Below are 27,512 nucleotides of genomic sequence, written 5' to 3'. Positions count from 1 at the left end.
TATAGGCCTTAATCGAAAAGTTATCAGGACTAACCGAATTGGATGTTAACCTCATTATAGATTTTTTAACTGACTCATGACTAAGCTCACTAAAATTAAAGAATACATCACTTTTATTATTACATAATGAAATGTCAACTAGATCATCACTTGTCTCATGTAAAACGCTAACTGATTTTACAAAATAATCATTTAATTCATCCAAATTAAATTTAAGAGTAGATTCTACATTTTTACGTTTCACTAACCTAAGCCTTCGTAAATCATTCCATAACCCACGTGAATTCCTCGCTATACTTAATTGTAAATCAAAATATTGCTTTTTTGCCTTAGTGATACGTTGCTTAATTAATCTTCTTACATTTAAATACTCCGTATACGCATATCCTGTTCTTTTATAAATTCTATATAACTTATCATGACGATTTTGTAATAGTTTTATATCTTCAATAAACCAAGGTGCAGGTGGTCGCCGCGGAATTATAGTCTTCTCAGGAGCAACAGCATCAATAATTTCATTAAGTCCCTTATGTAAATAATTATTTAACTCATCAACTGAATCTATTGATTGAATATTAGACGTTTAATTTTACTACACATTTCCTTTAGTAAATTATCATCAACAGAATTCCAATTTCTATATGTAAAACTATTTAATCGACGTCGGTGTATTTTATAATCATATGTTATTGATATTAAGTCATGATTTGATATGAAAGGTACCTCTGATTGCTCTGATTTTAATATCTTTGATAGATCATTAACAATGCAAACATCAAGCCAGCTGTCAGAGGTAGCACAATGATGTGTTGGTGAAAAATTCACTAAATGTAGGTTCATACAGTCACAAAACTTCTTTAATTGGTCTCCATAATAATTTCTACAGCTCAAATCAGAATTAAAATCATCTAATATGATAACATTGTTAAATGATACCATAATCGTTTCAAGTTCATCCTCAAGGTCATCAAGATGTCCAACATTAGGTGGTTTGTAAACAATGCCAACTAGAATTTTCTGTTTCAACGATTCTGACACTTCAATGAACAAGTATTCAGGATGTTTGTCCTCAATATTAGTTGATGAAGCAACATATTTTGATGTCAAACTGTTTCTCACGTAAAGAGCAACCCCACCGCCAGTCCTAAGATTTCGATCATGACGATGTAAGGTAAAAGATGGCAAAGGTACCAATTCGTTTGATATGAGGTGATTCAACCACGTCTCTGAAACAGCGATAATGTCAAACTGATGTACTCCAAAGTATTTAGAAAATATTTCAAAATGATTTTCATTCCTCAACGATTGTGCATTAATGTGGCATATTCTTAAATTATGTGCTGTAGAATTATTAATATTAATTTTAGGAATTGGAATAGCTGATGATGGTAAACAGGGAGCCACTAAGCATCAATCTAACATCCTTTCCAATGGTTCCGTACCCGTTGACGGCAATAACTTAATTGAAGGCTTGTCATTTGCATACCTTACACATACTGAGGAGTAAGAAATCTAAACAGTTTTAGGTAAAATATTCGGAAATTGCTTTCTCACATCCATGCGAAGTTTGTACAAAGCTGGAGGATGTCTGCGATGAATATAAATTGAAGTGTCCAATTCTTTATCACATCCTGGAATTAATTTCCCAACTTTAAGGGGGTTATTTCTAATATTTGTTATTAAATCACTGACGTATCTATGATTTCTCAATTTAACCAAAATATTACGTGAACGTGATCGATTTTTATCAGGTTCTCCCATTCGCCCCACCTTAACAATTTCACCACCAATAATCGGTACATTTACATTTTTTGATAAATTAAGAACAATTTTTGATAAATTTTCAGATAATTGCTCAGGTGTTCCACTTATTGTCACTTCATCTGCCATGACCTGTGTTTTAAGTTGCAAAGTTCTTAATTCCAAATGATTCTTTGTCATTTCCTGAGCAGCTTTTTTGACCTTCTTCAAAAGATTGTTATCAATCGACGATTGAGAATTTTCAATTGCAGACACACTGTTATTTAAAGCATCATAATTATTCTTAAGCATGTCATAATCATCAACAAGCTTGTTAACTTTTTCAGACACTGAACAAAGCATATCATTCATTTGACCAATTCCTTCAACTTTTGAACTAATGTTAAGCAACAAATCTTGAATATTTGAAGGATAACATACAGGACAAGTAGTGAAAACTTTTTCGGCAGCTTGCGATTTCGACAGTAAACAATATTGTATCTTTACACATTGCTCATAAAAATGATGCTTACATGGCGCTCTAGTCTGTACCTGGCATGGATTATAGAGACAAGGAGCCTGAACTTATGCTTTATGAGTAGCATGGAAGACAAGACGCCGGCGAGCAGTTCTATTATAGATGTCATCCTTGTAGCGTAGGCTGCAATGATTGTGAAGAGGGAGAAAAATAATTTTGAACACTTTCGTTGCACAGAGTGTCGGTTAGTTTAGGCAAAACTGCCTCTTGGACAGGTAGGCTTTATTTTTTTCGTTTTTATTATTATACATTGAGCTAAAACAATCCCGAAAATGTACGGCTCAAAAGAACCGCTTATATCAATTACTGAAAATTTATTACACTGTAATATCAATGAGATAAATATATAATTTTATATAATATGAATTTTTAAAAATCCATGCTTGAATTTGAAAGTAACCGATAAGTCGTAATGTTAATGTCCTTCTCCTCTTTTTTTTTACAGAATTTGTACACTTTTGAACAATTAATTGAGGATGTAGATAATATTCCGAAACCATCGAAAACTTGGTTTATCTTCAAATTCGAAAAACTCGTGCTGTTCATGGAAATATTACCCAATATATTTTGTGAACGGAAAAAAATTATAATCACTGACTCAATGAAAGTGAAATATTACTATAAAATTAAACCAATTACTTGGCTTGAGAGTGGAGAAATAAGCAGTATCAAAGATGTTAAGCGAGTAATCGACCTATACGATTTTCTTGTATTTCCTGAAAATTTAATAGACTAATAGACTAATAGTGACCTTGCTAAACATCCATAATTTATCGATATTAAATTGGAATTGTACATTTAAAATATTTTTAGCAGATTGTTCTAGGAACAAAAATTCACTTGTAAAAAAAAAATTGTACAAATATTTTTAACCGTAATGCAAAATGGAAGACATGATAAAAATAACAATAATCAGACTAATAATAATAGTTTAAGCAGGAAACTAATGTTATAGTACTGATATGCATATAATATTCAAAAACAATTTGTATCAATGGAACCATTTTTATAAAAAATATATGCGTATACACATGGACTGTAGTATTTACAATATTTTTTTTTCTTTAATGTAAAATTATTTTTATATACGTATTTAATATCCAAAAACATTAGGAATGTATATGAATATATATATATATATATATATATATATATATAGAAGCATCAAAAATATACACAACTCCGAAACCTTGAGCAACTTTAAACCATTCATATACAAAGGTGGAATTTGCATATCATTTATTTCCTAACATAAGCAACATTAAGGAACAAAATTTGAAAGCGAAACAAACTCATTTTTTTACGCATAAAAATTCTTCGTGGTTTTTTAGAGAGAAGCATCTTTTAATCTGCAAACTTAAAAATTTTTATGCGAGATTAAAAAAAAACTAAGCTAGTTTTTTTTGAGCAACTGTAATGTACCTCAGCTACTGTTTTTTTTTCTTTTCTCTCTCCCTTTTCTTCCATTTGGCTTTCGGCCCATTCTTTCCGTCCTGTATCGTAATCCCCTCCTGATCCCAATTTTCCAAATACTTTCTTACTAGCCATCATCTCCAGCAGTGTCTACTAGCTTGAACGCTAGATCCTTTATGTATGTATATATATATATATATATATATATATATCTATATATGGTAAGGGGGGCAAATAAAGGTAGGATAGGCAAAAGGGGGTATCCTCAAAATTTTATAAGAAAAAAAAATTTTTTTTTTTTCATCTAATTACTATAAATCCGATATATTTGCTTTTATTTAAAGAAATCATTCTTTCATATTTTTATCGACCAATTCAAAAAAAATTATTATATTTATCCATTTTTCGACTGATTTTTTATGTCTGGGGCAAATTTGGCTACTGAAATTATTCAAAAGTAATGTTTTACTTTTTAATTGATTTAATATTTTAAATAATGCAAAATGATCTGTAATCTAAAAAATAAAAAAAACACGTTTTATGGGTTCAAAATAATGACAAATAAGAAATATCGAATTGTTTTTTGTTTTTATTAAATAACAATTAGTCATTAAGCTAATCGAGGAGGAACGATTTATTACAACTAAAAAAAATTTTTTTGAGTATTTTAAAACCAAAGCATTGCGATATTAAGTAAAGATCAACAAATTGTTGTGAAAACATTTTTTGAGACGGCACAATCGAAACCACAAGGCAGACGATACTCACGAGAATGGATTTATCAATGTATTATGATGAAAATAAAAGGTCAAAAATTATATAAACTAATAAGAGATAGAGGTATTTTACCTCTGCCTTATGAAGATACGATAAGAAACTACATCAAACGGGCAGTGCTTATGGATTTCGAGAGTCAACCTTCAGTGCTTTAGCACAAAGAGCTAAATCTATGAGTGCAGCTGATAGAAGAGGCGTTATTTTGTTGGATGAAATGAAACTTTCAAAAAATGTAAAATTTGAAAGTAGTACTGGGTTATTCCACGGATTCTTAGAACTTGGTAAGCACACTCCCGAAGAGCAAAAAGATCAACTTGGTGATCATGCATTGGTAGTGATGTATCAACCATTTAGAGGCCAATCTATACAAGCATTGGGTGCTTTTCTAAGTAAAGGATGTGCTAACAGTACGGTTTTAGAAGGTATTATTTAGAATGTATAGTGTTATTAGAACGGGCAATATTTTCTGCGATGCAATAGTAACAGATGAAGCTACGTGGAATCGCAGCGTTTGGAATTAATTTGGAGTAAATGAAGATGAAGTTGGTGCTGTACATCCCTGTGATGATAATAGAAAATTATGGTTTCTGTCTGATTTTCTCCATCTTATCAAAAATGTTCGAAATGCTCTCGTAACAAAAAGCACAATTTGAACTCCTGAAGGGATTGTCTCAAAGAAACACTGGGAAGCAGTATTAAAAGTAGATAAGGAATATTAAAACCCCTATGCAATTGAACCAGCTTATAAACTCAAAGAAAAAACCATAAATCCTAAGCAATCACAAAAAATGAATGTGCCTATGGCTTCTGAGTATTTTTCGGACCGTGTAAGTACTGCAATGCAATTATACAGAAAAGGTACAAAAAATATACCAGCACAGCCAGAGCTTCAAGATTGTCAAGGAACAGTAGTTTTCATGGGAAGAGTTTCAAAGCTTATTCAAGTAATGATGGTTCGTACTCCAAAAGGCAGTTTAAGATGAAATTCGGAAGAAAAAGACGTAATTTCATAATTTTCAGATTATCTGTATGTATGGGAGGAAACAGTAAAAAGTAAAGAAAATTGTCAATTCATAACTGACAGCACTTGTTATGGGCTAAAAGTTACATTGAAAGGTGTTTTAGAATTACTTGAGTTTTTAACACTAGACCACAACTATGATTATATTATGACGTCCCTTCTAAATCAAGATGCTTTGGAGCGATTTTTTAGTATGGCTCGTCAGGTTTGTGGTTCCAATGACCATCCTGACGCTATCTTATTTGGTCAAATGTTTCAATTAATGAGCACGTATTCTTTACTATCAGCACCAAAAGGTTGTAATGTGTCAGGAAAATAAATTTTCACTACTTTATTAAATACAAAGAATACTGAAGAAATCATAGCTCAAACAAAAAAAGAAGAATTGGATAAAATATTTGACAATGTGATCGTTGAAGTCGATAATAACACATTGTATTCCTGTGATAAAGAGATTATCAACAATTTTAATTCTTATGAAGACAATTTTGTTGCTGAGCCTCATATGGTAGGATATATGGCAGGATACGTCGCGAAAAATCGATCAGTTTAACTACCTGTGAAAATTGTATCAACAGTACGATGGTTGATGGTGCAGATATGTCAGAATATACGGATCTTATTGAACTTTTAAATCGAGGCGGTTTAATTTATCCGTCAGAATCGATTCTAAAACAAATAGAAATTACTGAAAACATTGTGTTACGTATGATGAAAAATAAAAAATTGACAGTAAATACATTTTTTGACATATGTTACGCAGTGCAAGCAGATGGATTTAGATCAAACCATATGATAGGATGTGCTGAACATTGGAAAGAATTTACCAAGAAGATTTTACGATTCTACCTTACAATGCGAGGACATTTTATAGCGAGATGTGCTAATATACAATTAACACAATCAGAAAAAGAAAAAACACGTCAACTTAGGAAAGCTGGTAAATTGTAATTATAATAAAACCTAACATAAAACCAAATTTGTTGTAAGCTTTTTTTTTTATTTTCATTTACTATTATAAGAAAAAAAAATTCTGCAAACATAATAATTTATTTAATTGTCAATTAAATGAATGTACAGAGTTAATAAATGAACTATTTTGTACTTTTAGAAAATAAATTAACTATTTAATATTTTTTTAGAGTAAAAACTAGTTGTTAATTATTTAAGAAGCGAAAGGTAAAAATATTAAATTATTAAACATACGAATATTTGTCTATCGTAATTTATTCAAGTTGCTGATTTTTATTTTTATTGAATACTTATTTTATTTTTGAGCTTTTTTTTTATTTCCAACTGATAACTTAAAATATTATTAAATTATTCAATTATTGTATTATTAAATTCTCAAGTTAATTTAAACGCACTAATAAATTTTTTTTTCTTCACATCAACTGTATATTAAGGAGACTTTACTTTTTTAAAAGAAAGTTAGTATGATAAAAAAACTTTAAATTCACAAAAAAAAAATGTGTAAATTTTTCAATAATTTTTTAGTTAGCAATGCAACATTATTTAAATAAAAATATAGAAATAGATCTTGTAAATATTTTATAAACGGTAAGTATTATTTCAAAAAATTAAAAAAAATTTTTTTTTATAATTATGATTTTATTGAAGTTAAATCTAATAATTAGGTCTAAACTGTTTCATCTGGAACTATTGAAATGATTCTGATTTTTTCATTTGCTTTTTAACGACTAATTTTATTCTTTAGTCGTTAAAAATCTTATTAACAGATTAATTTATAAAAATATGGGAGGGAGCCACATTACTACCCAAAATTATCTGTTCGCCTCGAGCGATATGTCCCCCACTTCGCTTTTAAATATTGGTCTACGCAATGGTAACGCCACAAGTAATCAACTTTGGAATCTTTCGAAAGCGCCCCGGTTACCATTAGAACAGCCGGAGTCGGTGCCACGTAAGTTCGGGCTCCTTGTCTCTATTCTCCATGGTACCTGGTCTTTAGAGTCGGTCATCGATTTTTGACAGAGTCCACACAACATTGTTCTCAATGATAACACAAGATAGCAGCACAAAACTCAATCAATTCTAGATCCCGTTATGAAATATATACTATATCTAAAACCTAACTCTTGAGAGAATCAAAATGATTTATTTAATATAAATAAATAATATAATAAGATATGTTTTTATGATAGTGTTCGTATTTTATTGACAGTTTTATTAGTTTAATAATTTACTAATAAATTCAGAAATATTTAAGAAAATTCGCCGTCCATCTATTGGAGACAAATTTCTAACCTTAACGCAGTAGATGGACATGGAATTTATCTGATAAATTTTTTTTTTTTTTTTTTTTTTTCATAACATTCAAATGAAATTAGTTGTTCTAACTAAATTTTGTTTTAACTATAATCAATCAGAAATCTATATTTTTAAAGAGCTTGATATTGAAATGCAAATAACTTGTAAACAATGCGGAATTTTGAAAAACTTTATTCGTAATAATTTATTACGAATAAATTCAACAAAAAAATTTTTCTACAAAAATGTTTTCATGACATTTTTTGATAAGACTGATACTTTCGCCGGAAAAGTAAAAAAATCTCAAAATTTACAATAAATTTGACTTGAAGCTTAAATAACTTTTAAACAGTGGGATTTATCAAAAAATGATAAGGAGCTTTTTTTGTAGAGCGTTCAATTTCCTACAAAAAGATTTACTGGACATAAAAATCCGTCGATTGGTTTGTGAGCTAGAAATTCTAAAAAAAAAATCGGTCTGTCGGTTGACCCTGCGGGCCAGCCCCAAAACTTCCCACTGTTTTCGACCTCAAAGAGCTCGAAAACATTAGAGTAGATATATTTTCGAGCTCGAAAATGCTATCACATGCAATTGTTTTTTTATGATCTTTTCAAGCTCTAACAAGTTACCTGTTATGCTGAAGTTTGAAAATTTAAGAATCGAAAATCATCAATGAAGCGCTTTTTAAAATTTAGTTCCTGATTTTGTTCAGTAAAATAAGCGTATTGAGGCAGAAATCAATGTCGGGGATCAAACTCAAGATTTAAATAAATTTTGACTCATGTAAGAAACAATAAAATATGAAATATCCGATAAAAATATTAAAAACTACGTTTTATCGATTTTTTTGTTGATAATATGATTTAAACTAAAAACCAACTTCGATGACATTATATGATCGAAAGAAACCATAAAAAAGATGAGTTGGTATGATATCAGGCACATTTTAGTACGTTATATTCTGATTTATCCGGAAAAAATAACATAAAATGTTATTTTTTTAACTTTTCAACGCCGATATCTTTTGAACTAATCAATCGATATTGATAGTTGACGTAGCAATCGGCGCGTTTTATTGAGTTCTAGAACTGATTAAAATTTGAAATTGATCGCGTCATTTGTTTCGAAAATATTTAGAAAAACGGTTTTTCACCATTTCTTTCTCCCGCGATAACTCTCGAACGAATTATCCGATTTTGATGTTTGAGGTGGCAATCGACGCGTTTTATCGAGTACTAGAGCTGATTAGATTTTGAAGTCGATCGTATAAGTCGTTTTTGAGAAATCAATAAAAAACTAAAAAAAAAAATTTTTTTTTTTCGTAATTCGCAAATATTTTCGAGTCTATTCGATCAAATAATCTGAAATTTTCAGGAAAATTGAAGGCCAACAAGCTCTTTCGATTGCCACCTCAACCATCCAAATCGATTCATTAGTTCAAAAGTTACAAAGAGTTTACACACACACACACACACACACACACACACACACACACACACACACACGCGCGCGCGCGCGCGCACACACACACACACATACATACACACACTCGGACATCATTCTGAAAATAGTCAGAATAACTTCCTAGGACCTCAAAACGTCGACATCTGATGAAAACTCGATTTTCGAAAATCGGGGTGAAAACAATAACTTCCCGAAATTTTTGAAAATCGTCGATTTTCTTAGCGGGAAGTTAAAAAAAATTTTTTTCTCGTGTTATTTAAATGGAAAATAGAAAAATTGTAACGGGTAAAATTGGGGTTAGTTTAATTCACAAATTAGGAGTTATTAATTAACGAACCTGGGGAAATCTAGTAATTATCCAATATTATTTGTCAAGTATTACTTTAAGCCATGAAAATGAAACTGGTTTAATGAAATATTTTAGGAAATTGATAAGCAAAGTTAAAAATAAAAGCTAAAGTTTATTTTGATACAAACTACCCCTTTTGACTCGGTTACAGCTTGCCGGAGTTCAGGGTGGAAAACAAAAGGGGTCTTCAAAAGACAGACAGTTTTAAATGTAACAATAATTCAAGACTTTATTTAAATCAAATCTTTTTACACGGGCTTCGAGCCCTTTATTCTACTACCTTTACAACAAGTAATCACGGTGTAATTATTTAATCACGGTTACGCGGTCAATCTCACATTCCTACATACGCACACACAAGTTACGCAGGCTAATACGTGGTTTTCCCCTCTCCCGGGTGCTTCAGGGGTGTCTGGTCGATTCCCTCGCCAGCCCTACACGAATTTCCCTTCCAGAGGGTAAGCGGCTGGTCTCCGTCGAACCCCCACTTGCTCCGCTAGTTTCACCTACCGTACCTCAGCAGACGGCCTTAGCACGGGGACACCAAAACTCCACCGGCGGTCCTCACTTCCTGTCCTGCTATTAGGAACGCTGACACCGGCGACCTAATAATTAATCCAGTCCTGGGCGCTGCCACCGGCAGTCCAGGCTTATCCAAATCCTACATCCTAATAAACAATATGGAGACCGGGTCGCGCGATAATATACTTAAAATCGCGAAAAACAATTAAAATTAATAATTAATAAAATAATTGACGACCACGGCCCACCAGGGGTCTATAGATACTCTAACGACGCCAAACCTGGACATTAATAAAAAATTAAATATTTGAAAATATTTTAATTAATATTGGAAATTATCCAGTATGTAACATTACTTTTCAGGAATCGACGTAATTATGTTCTGAAAATATAATCCTAAAAAAAATTTTTTTCTGATTCTGAAAAAAAAAAATTTTATACGCCCTTATGGCTCCCGGTACCAGCCTCGGGAGCCATAAGGGCGTATAAAAAAAATTTCATTTTTGAAAAAAATTATTTTCGTCTCTATTATATTTATAGAACACTGTAACAGGGTAATTTTCAACCTTGCTAAATTTGGCCCCTTTATTAATTGATCTTAATAAGGGCGCCACTAGAAGATAAGACTCGGCCTTCCAGAACCGGAGATGTTAATTTTAGAAAATTCAGGGTCGTTGAATTTTACAAGAGTGAGAAAGGATGAAAAAATTAAATTTATTACAAAATATTTTAATTAATATAATTAACAATTTTATATATCACAAAACAATTTTACCCACCGGGTTTTACTTCACTTATAATTATTTTATTAACTAACAGAGTCCACCGGACTTTATTACATTGATTAATTAGTCCCCTGAACTTTATGAATTAAAATATTTAATTGACCACTGGCCTGATCCCCTGGATCTATTCAAAACTGAGTCTCTTGGACTTATTAATATAAATTTGGCCACCGGCCTGATCCCCTGTATCTATTTAACACTGAGTCCCCTGAATTTATACAATTTCGGCAACTTGCCTGATCCCCTAGATCTTAATAAAATTAGTCCCCTGGACTTTATTTATAATGGCCACCGGCCAGATCCCCTGGATCTAATTATTTCAAAATAATTAATTAAAAATTCCCCTGGAATCATTTTATATCGCACACACGCACACGTTTTATTTAATCAATTTACTGTCCACTGGACTTAACACACACACACACACACACACACACACACACACACACACACACACACACACACACGATTTAAATTTGCCAAATTACAAATTCTGATTTTAAGAGTTAAATTTAGTGACTACTAATTTTTCCTGTGTTTATAATCATTTACTTTAATTCACAAAAATTTCCCAGTATTCAATATTTTTTCATCAAGTGATAGATTTTACTGACTCGAGCGACCGACGCTATCTCTCTCTACTTCGCGCGTCTCAGTCTATCTTTCTCTATTTCGTGTCTTTCTTTCTTCGCATTCAATTTTAATTTCTTTTAACAATTTACGGACATCAACTTATTACTCTCAATTTTAATTAATTAAAATCTCAATCTTTTATCACGATTTTCACAGCACTTGATTTTCCGTCTTGTAAATTTTATCTTATTAAATTACCGATTAATTTATTATGTAACAATGACTTAATAACTATTATAATTTCTGGCCTCCTGCCGAGAAATTTTACTCCTTAATTTACAATTAATGATTAATAAATTCTGGCCTCACTGCCGAGAATTATTTGACCGAACACGTGGTTAATTTTTAATTTATTTCTTTACGATAAATTCTGGCTTCCCCTGCCGAGAATTTACTCTATGGAAGACGAAAAGTTGTTAACACTTCTGATAACTTTATTCTCGATGTTAATTAATTCAATAATTCTGGCTTACCTGCCGAGAATTAATTTACGCACTGCACTTCGATATTAACACTAAACTTTGCACTTATTCACTGGATGATACCCTTGGCGTCTATCTAGCTTCCCTTGGTCTTTCCTGGGTTTCCGGTCTTCTGGATAAGGCTCACGGCAGATGGAAGTCCGTTAGGCTTGTCGCCTCGACCGACTTTCCCCTGATTTTGCTGCTGTCCTGTTGTTATATATTTTCAGCTCGGCCATTTTCGGCAACTTCCGGAAAATGGCCTCCCCACTTAATTAATTTTAGTACTGAAGTTTGAGCTTCTTTAATTAGCGCACCCGGCGACAAGTCAAAAAACTCTAACGGGTACTTATTTGGGGTTTCGGCTCGGGTAACTGACCAGCCGTGGAAAACCACGACTTTCCTTGATGATAAATTAAATTTTACCCCGTTACATACAATTACGTCGATTTTCGAAAGAAAAAATTTTATACGCCCTTATGGCTTTTCAGCGGTATATTTTGCAGGTATACGCCCTTATGGTATCTGTAACGCGATATAAAAAGATACATATATATTTATCATGGTCAGCTAATATATAACTGATTATATAACAAAAGGAACTTAAAATGTAATAGCTAACTCAGTATGCAGACGTATATGTATGTGTGTATTGATACATACAGAGTAATTATATTATGACTAGAGTGGAGAACACAGAAATCCAAATATCAAATTTCATCGTACTCCGATATAAGAAACAATTACGGTACATAAGTAGCGATATTGCCACCACAGCAGCCCCACTCCAGGATGGAGGGAATAACACGCGCAGCGGTGGGAGCTAGATCGGTGAGATCTGTGTACGTTCTTTCATGTTCGGGTTTTATTTTTATTTACTAACGGTAACGATACGGATATTATTATTATGGTAATAGACACAAAAACACATCAGTAATAGCTCTTTAATTTCTTATTTCTTTATTTTCAGTTGAGACCGCAGTCGCGTGATTCATGAGCGATAAAACCTCGGTCCTGACATCACACCAAGAGCATCCGTTTTAATTACCGAGCGACTCCCCTACCACCTCTGGTGCTAAGCGGTACCCCTCAAGATATTACCCTTCTATCCGTCAATCTGGAGGTCAAGCCAAGATAATGTGTGCCGTTGTGCCAGCACGGACAAGGCTATTATTTGACCAACCAAGTGCTCTCATTTTAATGACCAAACTCCCGACCACGACCGGTGGTCACCCCGCCGCTTTAGCACTTTAATTCTCCACCACTTCATGTACTCTTGTGGATACTCAACAACTCTTCTACCACCTTTGGTACCGAGCGGTACCCCTTAGACGACACTCCTTCATTTGTCGACTTGAAGGTTAAGCCGAGATGATGTGTGTCATCAAGGACAAGTTTCCGGAACCTTTTTGCGCACAATTATATGATTTCTTACCTTTCCAAGGGGATGCCAAATCTTTCAGATAACTTGTATCCGATTTAAAAATATGAAAAGAGCAACTCGAACATTGAATAATTAGAAGAGATAGTTTAAATATCAATTATATTTTGTCTCTTCTGTTCTTCACCTTGATTTAACCTTTATTTAGCCTCAGCTACTGCACGTGCAGAAATGAATCACAAGAGGAAGAGTACTCAAAAGTTACCAGAAACCCAAAAAGAAAACTAGATGCTGATACAACTTGCAATTCTTTTTGTACAAGAGCAGAGGCAAGGACCATGACTTAAAAAGATTTCCCCTCGACTTTGGTCTATATAAACTCGCGGTTTATTAGTCTAAAATCTTCAGTCTTGAATAAATTTCAGTCGAGCTTAACTTCCGTCACGATAATTTTTAACTTCCCGCTAAGAAAATCGACGATTTTCAAAAATTTCGGGAAGTTATTGTTTTCACCTCGATTTTCGAAAATCGAGTTTTCATCAGATGTCGACGTTTTGAGGTCCCAGGAAGCTATTCTGACTATTTTCAGAATGATGTCCGAGTGTGTGTATGTATGCGTGTGTGTGTGTGTGTGTGTGTGTATGTATGTAAACTCTTTGTAACTTTTGAACTAATGAATCGATTTGGATGGTTTAGGTGGCAATCGAAAGAGTATGTTGGCCATCAACTTTCCTAAAAATTTCAGATCATTCGATCGAATAGACTCGAAAATATTTGCGAATTACGAAAAAAAAAAAATTTTTTTTTCAGTTTTTTATTGATTTCTCAGAAACGACTTATACGATCGACTTAAAAATCTAATCAGCTCTAGTACTCAATAAAACGCGTCGATTGCCACCTCAAACATCTCAATCGGTTAATTTGTTCGAGAGATATCGCGGGGGAAAGAAATGGTGGATAATGGTTTTTTCCAAATATTTTCGAAATGACTGACCCGATTAATTCCAAATTTTTTTTTTTTAGTTTTTCATTGATTTTTCAGAAACGACTCATACAATCAACTTCAAAATCTATTCAGCTCTAGAACAAAATAAAACGCGTCGATTGCCGCCTTAGCCATCTCAATCGGATAATTCGTTCGAGAGTTATCGCGGGAGAAAGAAATGGTGAAAAACAGTTTTTTGCGAATATCTCTGAAGCAACTCTACAAAATAATTCCGAAATCTATTCAGCTTCAGAATCTATTAAAACGCGTCAATTGCCACCTCAAACATCGAAATTGGATAATTTGTTCGAGAGATATTGTGGGAGAAAGAAATGCTAAAAATGGTTTTTTTTTTAAAATAATGGTATACAAAAGTATTTTTGAGCTCGAAGAGCTTGAAAATGTATTTACAGCGATGTTTTCAAGCTTAAGGAACTCGAACACAGCGGGAAGTTTTGGGGCTGGCCTGCAGGGTCATTCGATAGACGAATTTTTTTTTTCATTGCGCGTTGGTTTTAAGAAATTAATCTGCGAGGTTGACAGTTCTACACTTACCATTTATTCGCGAAATCAACCTAGGGGTGAAAATCAAATAGAAATTGAACGTCGAATCTCTACCTGGTTACGATTTGTACAAACAACGATCTTTCAGTCAACAACAACAATATAATTGTACAATGGAAGCTGAATAAAAATTAACATAAACAATTGTAAGTTCAAGTTCTTTTTATTACTATTTCTTTAGAGTAATTCCTTATATTGATTACCGTTTCATACTCATTACCATAATGACGAGGTCTTCGTCACCCGAGTCAAGGACTTGAGTGTATTGACTCAAAATAAGAGACTGTATATGAATATTAGCATGTTAGACGTAACAAGATATATGTGGAAGAGGAGAAAGTCACCGGTGCTAAGCATTAGTGGAAGCAGTTCAGTGTTCGCCACTAGATCGCGCCCAATCTATTATTGTCCTGTTCCTGGTTAGCTAGGTATTTCAGAGTTCTTATATTCTATACTTGAAAAAAATTCTGCCACGGGAACTTCTCTGTTATTTAATAGAATGACAAGTGCCTGTTTCGATGGTTATATAGTAGATGATTTATTACATTGTGATAATAATGTCAAATATTTTTGTTTTCTCGAAAAAATTGTTTTTACAATCCAAAAACATAACATACGTTTCAGGCAATGAAAAAAATGTATTTTTGTATTCAATAAATTCTGTTCAATATTCTAAAAATAGCATATTTGAGTAATTTTTTTTTCAGTATTCATTTACTCTTAATACTCTCTGGTTTGAGTATGTATTCACTCTGATCCCACTCTGGAAACATTCTGAAAATACTCTGGTATCAGTTAGTATTCAATGTGGATGCATAACGGTGTCAATATGTATCCACTCTGGATACTTTCTGGAAACACTTTAGATTTACTCCGTATCCACTCTGGAAATACTCTGGATTCACTGTCAGAAAAGGGCACAAAACCGTTCTGGAAATACTCTGGAGTCCGTCTGGTTGCATCGTGTTACCAGAATATTTCCAGAGTGATTCTAGAGTGGGTTGAAAGTCGCAAGGGCGAACTATTCGAATCTTTCGAATTTTCAAGGTGAATCTCGAATCCAATTGTTCGATTCGATTTGCCTCGAATAATTCGAAGTTTCGAGTACTCACACACCCCTTAAAAATATAAAAATATTAAAAAACATTACTATCCTTAATAAAATGGCCATTCATTCGAAAAATTTTGATTTCATACTATTTCTTCAGAGAACCTTTTTTGTGGAGAATAAAATTTCCAATAAGAAACATACTGAAACTACTATAATTTATCGGTAAATGTATAGATATAGCAAAAAACGTAAAATTTCGACATAAAATCGTCATTATCTCCGAAAATTTGAATTTGACATGATTTATGTGGAGGACCTTTTTTTTAGAGAATCAAATTTCAATAAGAAAAATACTCACATTACTATAATTTATCGTTACAAAGTATGGAGATCGCAAAAAAGTGAAATTTTGATATAAAATCGTCATTATCTCAAAAACTATTAATTTTTCATAATTCTGTCAAAGGACCTATTTTGTAGAGAATCAAATTTTCTATCAAAATAAGTACCTGAATGAATTTTTTTCTGACTTTCAGCTTTCACTTCATTTGGCGAGCCTAAGATATCTACCTAAAATTTTTGCTTCTCACAGACATTTTTTTTAAGTCTTATAAACGATATTATCGCTAATAATAATTTGAATTAAAAAAAAGCGGATTTTCGGCCCAGCCTAATCTATATACATACAGATACTCGGACATCATTCTGGAAATAGTCAGGATAGCACTCTTGGATCCCAAAACGTCGACACCTGATGAAAACTCAATTTTCGAAAATTGGGGTGAAAACAATAACTTCTCGAAATTCTTCAAAATCATCGATTTTTTTAGCAGGAAGTTGAAAATAGATATTTACGTCATAAGGCAGCAAAGTGGTGATTTACCGACAATCTCGATGTTGCGATATGAGTCTGAAGTCTATGGCATGAATTTGCGATAACGAGTGTAAATATAACGTCCGAGGTAATGGCGAGGATGGTTATTACACTCGTTTTTGTAAAATAGCGTCAGAAACATAAAACGAATATTATAAAATCGAGATTGTCTGAATCACCATTGAGCGGCCATATGACATACAATATTTTTTGTCATTATTGTTCAGAAAATTCAATTTGAGAGATGCGCAGCCTCAAAAATTTTATATTTACTCGTAATTCATACATGCGTAAGCGATTACTTAAAGGTTCATTAATCATTTTTTACTTTCTATCACTTACATAAAAACACTTGCAAATGCTAAAGTTGTCGGCAGCTTGTCGTCAAGTTGGTCGCAAACTACCCTGATTAAACAACTGAATTCAACCGAATTGAAAATTTTCATTTTGTTATATTCTGTCGAATTCTGCAAAAGAGAATTCAACTGAATTGAAAATTTGAATTTGAATTAAACAGGATAAAACCGATTTAAAAATTTTAAATTCGTTTTAATTCAGTTTAATTCGGATTCAGAACCAGAAATTGGAGAATTATTTTCGAATTAAACCGAATAGAATTATTTAAATTCGTTTTAATTTGGACAAATTCCGGTTTTCCTGCCGAATTAGACAGAATTAATTTTTAAGTTAAGTACCGAATTAACAGGATTTATCTGAGTTAAATAGTATTAAAAATTTTATTCTGTTCAATTTGATCGAATTCAGTTGTTTAATCAGGATAATGAATACCAACTTTTGGGCGAGAAACCCTGGCTATCAGGGTACAGTCAAGGGGCATTTTGCGGGCTAGGTTACAAAATAGAGGCGGTAAAGTAGGGTATCCGCAGTGCTGCCAAAATCCAGGTAGTTGCCCGTTTTTTGGGTAGTGCTTGTTTTTCAGGTTATCATTACATTTTTTCTAGATTCGTGCTACACTGCACTTATTCGACATATATTACTTGTCATTCTGTGTATTGACTCATAAGTCAACTACTGTAACTCAAGGTATATGCCTAATTGCCATGATGTTTGTGAGTCGTTTTTTTAAAGCAATCTATTATATACACATTTAAGTAGTTATATTTTACAATGTATGACCATGCTATGTCATGAATGACCATTAATCGCTAGATTCTATACATGACCACATACGGATCATTATACATGGTCGAATACACTGTAAATCGAAATGTTTTAATTTAAAACATTTAAGTATTTTGTTGCCATTTAAATACAGGGTAGTCACTTTCTACACATTTGCAAATGTTTAGAAAGTGATTACAATGTATTTAAGGTAATTTGGTAGTCAAACCTCCAACAGTTAACCCTTACTTTAATTGCGATAATTTCAAAGATTATATTTTTAAGCCTTTAAAAACGAAAAACCAGAATTTTTTTACCATACCGTTTAAAAAATATAATTAATTAAACTTTCGTGAAAATACATGGGCTCTTATGGCTGTCTTTATTCAACTTAACAGGAAGTTGATAATTTTTAAAAAAATGGCACAGCTAACCTAGGCAAAAAAACTATTCAGTCTACGATATAATATCTAAAATATCTACCAAATTTCGAAACAATTTACCTCATGGTATTTTTTAAATTAATTTTTTTGTGTGACAGAAAGATTTCTGTCTTTGTTTTGTAACTTATTCTGCGCCCCTCTTATTTATACTAGGGAAAAATGGCGGTTCTGCTGTGCGCGTGAAATTTGAATTATTGTTTACACTCAAAAAATAAACATATATTTATATGATGTTCGTTAAATACTGGACTGGTAATAAATACAAACCAAAGACTTAAATGAATGATAATAATGAATACTTATCATTAATAAGATAAAATGTGTAAAAATTATGGGAAAGTTTATAATTCAATTATTAAAATTAAAAAAAAAATAATTAACATTTTTTATAAATTAAAAAATTATTAGATGTGAAGATTAGTATATTATTTACATTTATAAATAAAAATGAATATTTATTTGATGTGTATGGGGTATTACATTGATAAATAAATACAAATTAAATAGTAAAGGAAATAAAGTATATATTAATAATTATCACTGTTCAAATGGTAACAATAAATTGTGTAAAATTAATTTTTTGTCACTAAAATAATAAGAATTTATTAACTTGGCTGATCTTTGCCATACTATCACCGATTTAATTATTTATTTAACAATTGTTTTTCTTGTTAAATTGTGTGTCTGTTACATTTATCGCATTATTATGAACTGTCAAAAGTTTAACGGGATTATAAGGTTATATTTACTACACATCCCTGACGGTTTTGAATCAGCCTGGAAACACCCTGGGAGTGGAAACACGGTGGAATCACGGTGGATCCAGAGCGGTTACAGGGTGGGTTTGTGCTATTTTATCACCGTGCATACACGGTGATTCCACGATGGTAACACGGTGTATTCACCGAAATTCCACAGTGTATCTACGGTGATTACACAGTGGACATGTAACCGCCGTGGATCCACCGTGTTTCCGGGGTGATTCGAAACTGCGAGGGATACACGTGATACACATTAAACTGTCAAAGAAACTAGTGTAAACAGAAGTACCAATTTTCATGAAATAACAACTGTTGGTACTGTTTAGTTGCAGTCAAAACAATTTATGTAATTAAAAAAAAAATTATTACCATTTGTTTCTGCATATTAAATATAGCTTATGAAATATAATTATTAATTATCTTAAATTATTATGAACTTCATTTTAATGATTGAAGTCAAAAAAAAAAAAATAATTTTGATACTGTTTTGACTTCGGAATGCGGCTACCAAATTACCTTAAATAGAAATAATATACTCAGGTGTTTTGAATTAAAACACTTCGATTTACAGTGATACGTTTCGTTTTTCATAGGAAAAAATAAAATTGTATCTTTCGAGTGAAGGGAGCCGAAACAAAAATATATTTGTGGTGTAGTTTAAAATTTTTTAAGACTTGAGTTACACAGTATGTACATAATTAATAAAAATACTGACCCCTTTACTGTCCACTTTTATAGGTACTTGGTTGATAAGATTCGAAGCTTCAAATGGAGGGTGTGATGGTGGAGGTTTTGTGGTCACTTGAGGGGATGCTGATATAGGTAGAAGAGACCCAAGCTGAATTTCATAAAGAAAAATTTTAGAGAAAATATTGAAATAAATACTTTTAAGGTAGTTGGAAAATATTACCGCGATGTATTGCCATCCGTTACTAACTCGAACCAATAATGCTTCCTCGTCAATAATATAAGCTAATGTACCAACTGGACTTATCGTTGACATCTAGAAACAAGAAGAAAAGAAAACAATATTGCAATTCAAAAAAAATTAATTGTTGGTAGATTTGTAATGATTTATTTTACGTGTACCTTTATCATCGTCTCCGTATTTTGGAATGATACAGCACCAGGAACAATTTTTGTCGTACTTTCATGAACATATTTTATTTCTCCAATACCACTACCTGTATTGAATAATATTCATAGTTTAATTAGTTTGTTACTCTGAGATAAATGGTGAAATTGAGTCTAAAATATCGAATATCAAAAAAATAGCTTATGACAGGTAATGTTGATCTTTCACCCTTCTACATGGCTATTATTTATACAAATACATAAATAAAATAGCCTAAGCAACTCGTGATATTGATGTTTTTTTCAGAGAAATTCGTATTTCCTAAGCATATTAAAAGAAAAGTAGGGAACTGTAACAAAAAGCTGTTGTAACAGCATATTTTGAATTTTGAACTTAAAAATCAGGCGTAGAATAAAGAAAGCCATAAGGCCATTCACTTTGCTTATTTTGTACTATTTGCGTGTTATGTTATCTCTTTACTTTACCCTGTGCTCTGCAAGAGGCGCATTAGATCTTAATGTTATTTTGTTATAGGCGGTAGCTTGACAGATACGACCTCATCAAATTTTGAATACAAAAGTGCGAGTTAGAGTGAGCTTGAGAATGTAAGTCCTGGCTACGATCTTCAATAAATCAGGAAAGTAGGACTGAAGAAATTTTGCGAATTCTTTATTCTACTTCCAGAGCTCACTATGAACTGTGATGTTACATTGCCGAAGAAATAGAATTGAAGCTGGAGTAAGTGTGAGTCTGAGTGATAGAGAGAGAGAGAGATAGAGCCAGTACGTGAGTCGAGTTAGTTGTGGTAAAGAATGAGTTGAGAGTATGAAGCATGTGTGCGGTGAGTTAAGTGTGTTGAGAGTACGAGTACGTGTACGGTACGTTGTCTATTTTTGGAGCATCTGTGTGGTTGAGCGCGGATTTAACGGGGGATGTCTAGCTGTGGCGTGGATAGTGGTCAAGACAACGTGCCTCCCGACCAGTAATCAAGACTAGATCGAGGCTTAGCCCTTGGGGTTGACGTGGTGATCGTGGAGGAGCGACTGAGATATCGCCACCTCTTCACGTTGGTACCCGGAGTTAGCAGGGCTATGTTTACGTTTATTTGGGGATGGCAGACCTCGTTTGCGATGCTCGAGAAAGCCAAGGTTTGTTAATTTCGGATATCACGGGGAGCGACATTACGGGAAGGCTCGTGAGTCCACGGCTTGTATGTGATGGGGGAAAAATGGATGAAGAAACGAGGATGTGAGAGTGACTGCAAGTAGTAGAGCGTGCGAGTGAATGGAGTAGTAGACTGGAGAAGAGTAGTTGAAGGAAGACCATGGTGCGAGAGAGTTGAGATTCGGACTCACTCAAGTAGGAGTAGACCCGGTTGTCGAGTTTGGAGTTTTGGAGCGAGTGGTGGTGAGTCGGAGAGCCACCAAGGTAGGCCTCGACCACACCCTTGACTGATCTCGTTTCTTTGGAGCTTATGGCTCTGGGTATTGTGCTCTTGAAGCTGTTTGTCTTGATATTTGTCGTTTTGATTTACCGCATTATTTACTTTATGTTATTTTATTGTTTATCTGGAAATGTGTTAAGTTTTGTGATTCGTCGTCCACGAGAGGTTCCCGATGTCATACTCAGGTATTTATTTGTTTTATGGATCAAGAGTACTCAACCGCGGGCCGTTCGGGCCCTCCGCGTCACTCTCGCGTCATCTTGACGGTACTTTATTCAGTTTTCCTTTTCTTTATTTTGTTTTAATTTAATGTAATTAATCGACTTCTTCCGCGTCATAAGAACCGCGACCCTCTTTCCATATCCTAGCATACTGAGCACACCAGGACATGCCATTACCACCGTTCGTTTCTCTCATCTCCGAAGGATTTAGATATTAGATTTTAATTTACGTGTATGTTTAGACCGGTTGCCGATACCGGGGAAATAAAAATCGGCTGGCGCTCGTCATGATCTGGAGGAAATGAGAGGAGTGACCGGTGGGCAAAGTGTAACGTAGCCCGATTTTGTGTAATTGAGTTTGAGTAATTGAGTAATTTTATTGAATAAAAAGTTAGGTATAATTTTGTTGAGTTTAATCGAGTATTAAGAACAGTTTATGTTACAGAACTTAAACGGGCGAGCCTAATGATAAGTTTAGTACAAATTTAGTCATACAATCCTCAGTGTATTGTTTTAATTTAATATAATGTTCATTAAAAAATTTTTACAGCGTGCATGTTACTTGTTTTATTTATCGTATCTGGCTTTGTTCACTAGATCCATTATTTACACTGTCAACAAAGCTACTACATATCTTCAGGGAGTTTACGAAGCTACCTCTGCTAAATGTAAACGATAGATTTTCATAGCTGTATGTATAAGACTATACTTTACTGTATCACTTTCTCACAGAACTCATTCATTTTCATAAAACTTCTATAGAATTTGTAAGAATCTTTTTATGAGATTTTTTAAACAGATACCACAAATTATTAAAAAGTCCAAAAAGTTACATCATCACCAAATATTCAAGCACCTGATTGTCGTAAGTGACATAAAAAAATCACATTTGATCTGATCGCATTACACATTCTCAATTTACGTTACATACGTTATTATTATTTTTTTATTATTTAAATTTTTTCTGAATCGAATTATTTATTTAGTTATATTATCATAATTTAAACAAAGCATTTGAGTAATATATCAACGATAAATTTGAGATCACTCAATCGCTGCTGACATAATTTATAATCTATAAAAAAGACATTATATAAAAAAAATACAATTAACGGGATATTCTAGCCTAGATAGTCCAGTAAAATAGACTTTTAAATGCGAATTTTGAGATAAGTATCGGAATTTTTAATATAACCCGAGAAAAAATGTTTATATATAGTCATACATAATTATATAACTATATATGATCATATATAATTATATATAATCTTGTATATATATCCATATAGAATTATATATAATTATGTATAATTATATATGATCATATACAATACAATATTTATATAATAGTATTATATATAATACTATTCCGAGAAATTTTTTTCATATAGAATCATATATAATTATATATAACCTTATATATATATCCATATATAATTGTATACAATTATATATAATTATACATAATCATATATGATCATATATATTGCAATATTTAAACGGAGAGTGTCATATGTAGCTCCATATATAATTATATATGATTATATTGAGACAATGTCAATCGTCTTCGTCGTCCTCAGCCTTGCGGTTTCCATTTTTCCCCGTCTTGTTGCCGTCTGAAACTACACAAGTCATAGTGCCGGGGTAACATGACTAATTATCACGCAGACGCATGTCCGTAAGGGTGAAGTGGGGACAGAGTCCCGAGGCTAGTCCTACACCCAAATTTATCGGTCAATGATTTCGATCCTGGATCAATTAGCGTTTAGACGTATTTTCTTTTATTATCAAATTGCGATAATTATTCTGCATTAATTAGGTTACAATATATTCTGTTAATAATCTGGAAATTATACTTGCGATATTATTTTATTGTTTCGCATTAATTATTATAAATCAAGTTTAAATAAATTGAATATTACTGTACGTTACCGGCGGTATACTCGCCTTATAAATAATATTAAAGTCAAATAATAACTTCAGAGTGCTGTAATTACGTTGTACACGTAGATAATTATTGAATCTCCAGCGGTATAAATCAGGACAAATTCTTGTATTGTATTTTGCAGAGACGTTTATTGTAAGTACTTGAACCTTATTATAATTGGCAATAAACCTGTATTTTTCTAATAAATTCCCTTTACTCTGTCTATCACTGTTCATCCTATTTCTGTCCTATGTTACTGGTAAGAATTATTAAGTAGTTCATTAAAAGTATTATTAATTAAGTAAGAATTCATAAGTTTATCAACAATAAGAAATCTATTGATAAGTAATAAGCCCTGAGGTAAGTTAGTAAGTTTTACATACGTTGCTGTGTTTGAATAAGTGCGGGTCTTTGCTTTGCAGGAACCCCAGCCCATTGCTCTGCCCAAGTAAAATCAAATATTGTTAGAGGCCAGCCTAAGTCAAGGTTCATATTGTTTTTATAAAATTTCATATAAGTTCATGGAGTTTTTTTAAATTTTGTAAAAATCCATCACGAAAACTTATGAACCCTGTCTTTACCGGCATTTCACTCTAAATATATCAATTAAGCACAAGACTTGCTCTCGTGATGTGACCAGTGATCAACATTCAGAACTATCAGCCAAGAGGAGCCGTGTTTGAACCCAGCAGACGTCCAGGATTTCTCCATCATTTACTGCTATCAATTCTTGTTTCTGGATTTGTAATGCGTTCGCGTGGTAGTAACCAAATCAAAAAATCGGTATTTAATTATTTTTTTTTTTTTTTTCAAAAATATTTTTTAAGTATATATAACTCGATTATATATAATCATATATGAAAAATGGCCAAATATAATTATATATAGTTATATATACTTATATATAATTATATACAATTATATATAATTACTAGCCGCTACCCGTGGCTTCGCACACGTAAGTTCTACAATACATATATTACTATTATAATAAGATTTACTAAATAATTCAAGTAAATATATATATATATATATATATATATATATATATATATATATACATATGTATGTATGTGTATGTTATTTTATGTTCTTTGAGCTTATTTCGATTCATTTTCAAGTATTATGTTTCCTATAATCATCATAGTCAGTCTCATTATTATAATTATACTAAAATCATGTCAATAGCAATTAAAATATTTTTATGAACAATTAATTATCACATAACGTAATTCTTATTAAATCAATTATTTTTTTAATAAACTTCTGTCATCGAATCTTTTTCCATTTCCTCTAAGATTTTATTACTAACTGTAGCTTCCACCATATCTATATTAAATATCAAATGTTTATATTATGATAGCGATTAATTAATTCCCTGATTAAAAGAAACGATTCAAAATAATTCAAAACGATTTAATCTTAATGCTATATAGATACATATTTATTATTGAGTAAATCGCTTTGTTTAATCAGGATTAGTTCTTATTATTTTATCAATATATTATTACTTTTTTTTATCCAATCATTTTTTAATTTTTTTTGTTTTTCTAATCTTTTTTTTTTTTCTTCAATTTTAATTATCAGTTCGCCAAATTCTTCGAATGATAGTAATGTCCTATATAGGGCACCCGTGTATGATATCTATTATTTAAAAATTACTAGTTAATAGAGTAGTTATTATAATAATATTTAAGATTACAAATAATATTTTAAATGATAGCAACTTTTCTCGCATCCTCGAAAGCTTTCCCAGTGGACTCAGACACGCCTTCATGAAACCCTACATTTTCATGAAATCTTCCAGATTTGAGAAGAACTCTTACCACCGTCGAACACCCAACATAAACAATTTTATTATTTTCATTTACAAAATCTAAATAATAAATTAAAAAATTTTAATTTATAAATAATTTTTAGATGAATAAAAAAAACTATCAATTACAGTTATTTCAAAAGCAAAATATTACCAATTGTTTGATCAATTATTTCATGAGCCCAATTATCTCTACTGAATAATTTATTTGCTTGTTCCAATAAAAATTCTAAGTCATAGTGATTTACCGCCATTTTTTTCAGTTCAAAATTATTATATTGAACCAATATTTTATGTTGATAATACTATATGAATTAGTAAATAATAATAATTGAAATGTGATAAATAAATTTTATGAAAACGTGAAGTTAGCTAATTAAAGTAATTAAAAAAAAAAACTGTTTATTTACTAAATTATATTTTCATAACGTCTATCACACATAAAAGAATTAACAAAATAATTTTGTGCATCTGGAAATAATTATAATAAATGAATAAAATCTTATAAAATAAAATTTAAATTTAAAAACTAATTTATTTAAAACAAAATGATGAAGCAATATAATATTGATTTTTCTAAAACCGATCCTTATGGAATTATTTATCCTAGAAAAAAGAGAAGGTAACCATATATATACAATAATAAAATTTATGTTTATATTATGATGTATATTTTACATATAAATATATATATATATATTGATATATATATATATATATATATATATATATATATATATATATATAAATATATATATTTTACATTTTAGTTTTCGCTTTTTTTTTTTTTTTTTTTTTTTTAGTCAATTCTCATTTACACAACTAAAAATATTTGTTTGATTGGTCAATAAAAATTGATTATAAATAAAATATCTACGTATAGTTATAAAAATGATAATAGCAATAAAATAATATAAACTTTATAAATTTTAGTTTTACCGGGTACGTTTCAATGATTGTTGGGTCAAAAATAATAAATGGAAAAAATAAATTTATCTTTATTATCAACGAAGGTTATAATAATAACTATCAAATAATAGTTAACGATCGACCGTCTGAAATAGAAAATAAGATTTCTTTGAATCAAGTAAATAATTAATAAAATAGTATGTATCTAATATTTTGCAAATTAATAATAGTTAACTTTTTTATGTTGATAAAGGTTCTCAAAATCAAAGATGCATATGCAACATTCAGAATTGATTTTAATTTAGACATTTATCCTCTGTCTCATTTCAATTTTGAAGTCGACAAATTAGCAAATGTTGAAATAACACCCATTTATTTACATACAAATGATTTCCGTCAGCCGTTAAGCAATTTTCAAATTATTGTTGAGACTGAGGAAGATGAATAATTTTTATCTTAAATTATATCAGGTAGATACTTGTATTGTTTACAGTTATTTATGAGTTTAATTTAACTTAGAAAATTAATACATATATTTAATTATTTCTATTTTAATAATGATGTGGATTGTACGAAAACAATAAAAAAAATAATCAATGAAAATAAAATAATATAAATATTTTAATTATACTTTATACATATAAATTTATGATTATATAAATACATACATATGTATTTATGTAAGTTATGCATACATATATGTTTATATGAGTTGTGTTACTTATAAATAATATTATATCGAAGTTTATATTTTTCAAATATTAATTTATTAATTCAGTACTTCAGTATAGACTACATTACGGGTTTTTTCTCCATTGACACAAACATATACATTTTTATTTGATCTTACTCTTGATAATGATACATATAGTTGTCCATGTGAAAAACAGGGAGTTCGAAGATCTACTCCAGTAATGCTCATCGTTTGTCCTTGAGCTTTGTTTATTGTCATTGTAAAAGAAAG

The 27,512-nt window shown here is 31.4% G+C and overlaps 2 protein-coding genes and 1 long non-coding RNA gene across 7 annotated transcripts in view; 1 reads left to right on the top strand and 2 right to left on the bottom strand.

The window, feature by feature from the left end:
* LOC128668263 (uncharacterized) overlaps positions 1-3,233 on the top strand; it is a 53,426-nt gene extending 50,193 nt beyond the window's left edge. Inside the window, exons 2-3 of the long non-coding RNA XR_008404017.1 lie at positions 1,848-2,493; positions 2,724-3,233. This is a non-coding gene — a long non-coding RNA (uncharacterized LOC128668263). The remainder of the gene's footprint in view (positions 1-1,847; positions 2,494-2,723) is intronic.
* Positions 1-27,512, bottom strand: part of LOC103568657 (collagen alpha-1(XV) chain) — a 493,917-nt gene that overhangs the window by 60,498 nt on the left and 405,907 nt on the right. For all 5 annotated transcript variants that reach the window (XM_053740819.1, XM_053740818.1, XM_053740817.1 and 2 more), the window contains 3 exons: positions 20,246-20,340; positions 20,067-20,159; positions 19,872-19,994 (listed from right to left, as the gene is read on the bottom strand). In XM_053740819.1, coding sequence (XP_053596794.1) covers positions 19,872-19,994; positions 20,067-20,159; positions 20,246-20,340 — 311 coding nt within the window. The remainder of the gene's footprint in view (positions 1-19,871; positions 19,995-20,066; positions 20,160-20,245; positions 20,341-27,512) is intronic.
* Positions 25,516-26,210, bottom strand: LOC128668261 (DNA repair protein RAD52 homolog). Its single transcript, XM_053740821.1, has 2 exons — positions 25,794-26,210; positions 25,516-25,699 (listed from the first exon to the last, which is right to left on the bottom strand). The coding sequence occupies exons 1-2, from the start codon at positions 25,891-25,893 to the stop codon at positions 25,536-25,538; spliced, it is 264 nt and encodes an 87-aa protein (XP_053596796.1). The 5' UTR covers positions 25,894-26,210; the 3' UTR covers positions 25,516-25,535.

Source organism: Microplitis demolitor, chromosome 7 (genome assembly GCF_026212275.2).
Source record: "Microplitis demolitor isolate Queensland-Clemson2020A chromosome 7, iyMicDemo2.1a, whole genome shotgun sequence".
Taxonomy (NCBI): domain Eukaryota; kingdom Metazoa; phylum Arthropoda; class Insecta; order Hymenoptera; family Braconidae; genus Microplitis; species Microplitis demolitor.
This window is presented reverse-complemented; position numbering and strand designations above follow the sequence as displayed.

What these genes read in the sequence shown, in the direction of transcription:
- LOC128668261 (XM_053740821.1), bottom strand. Translation starts at nt 25,893, where the DNA reads ATGGCGGTAAATCACTATGACTTAGAATTTTTATTGGAACAAGCAAAT. An exon ending in AATAATTGATCAAACAATTG is followed by an intron (nt 25,700 to 25,793) that starts GTAATATTTTGC and finishes TTTATTATTTAG; the next exon opens with ATTTTGTAAATGAAAATAAT.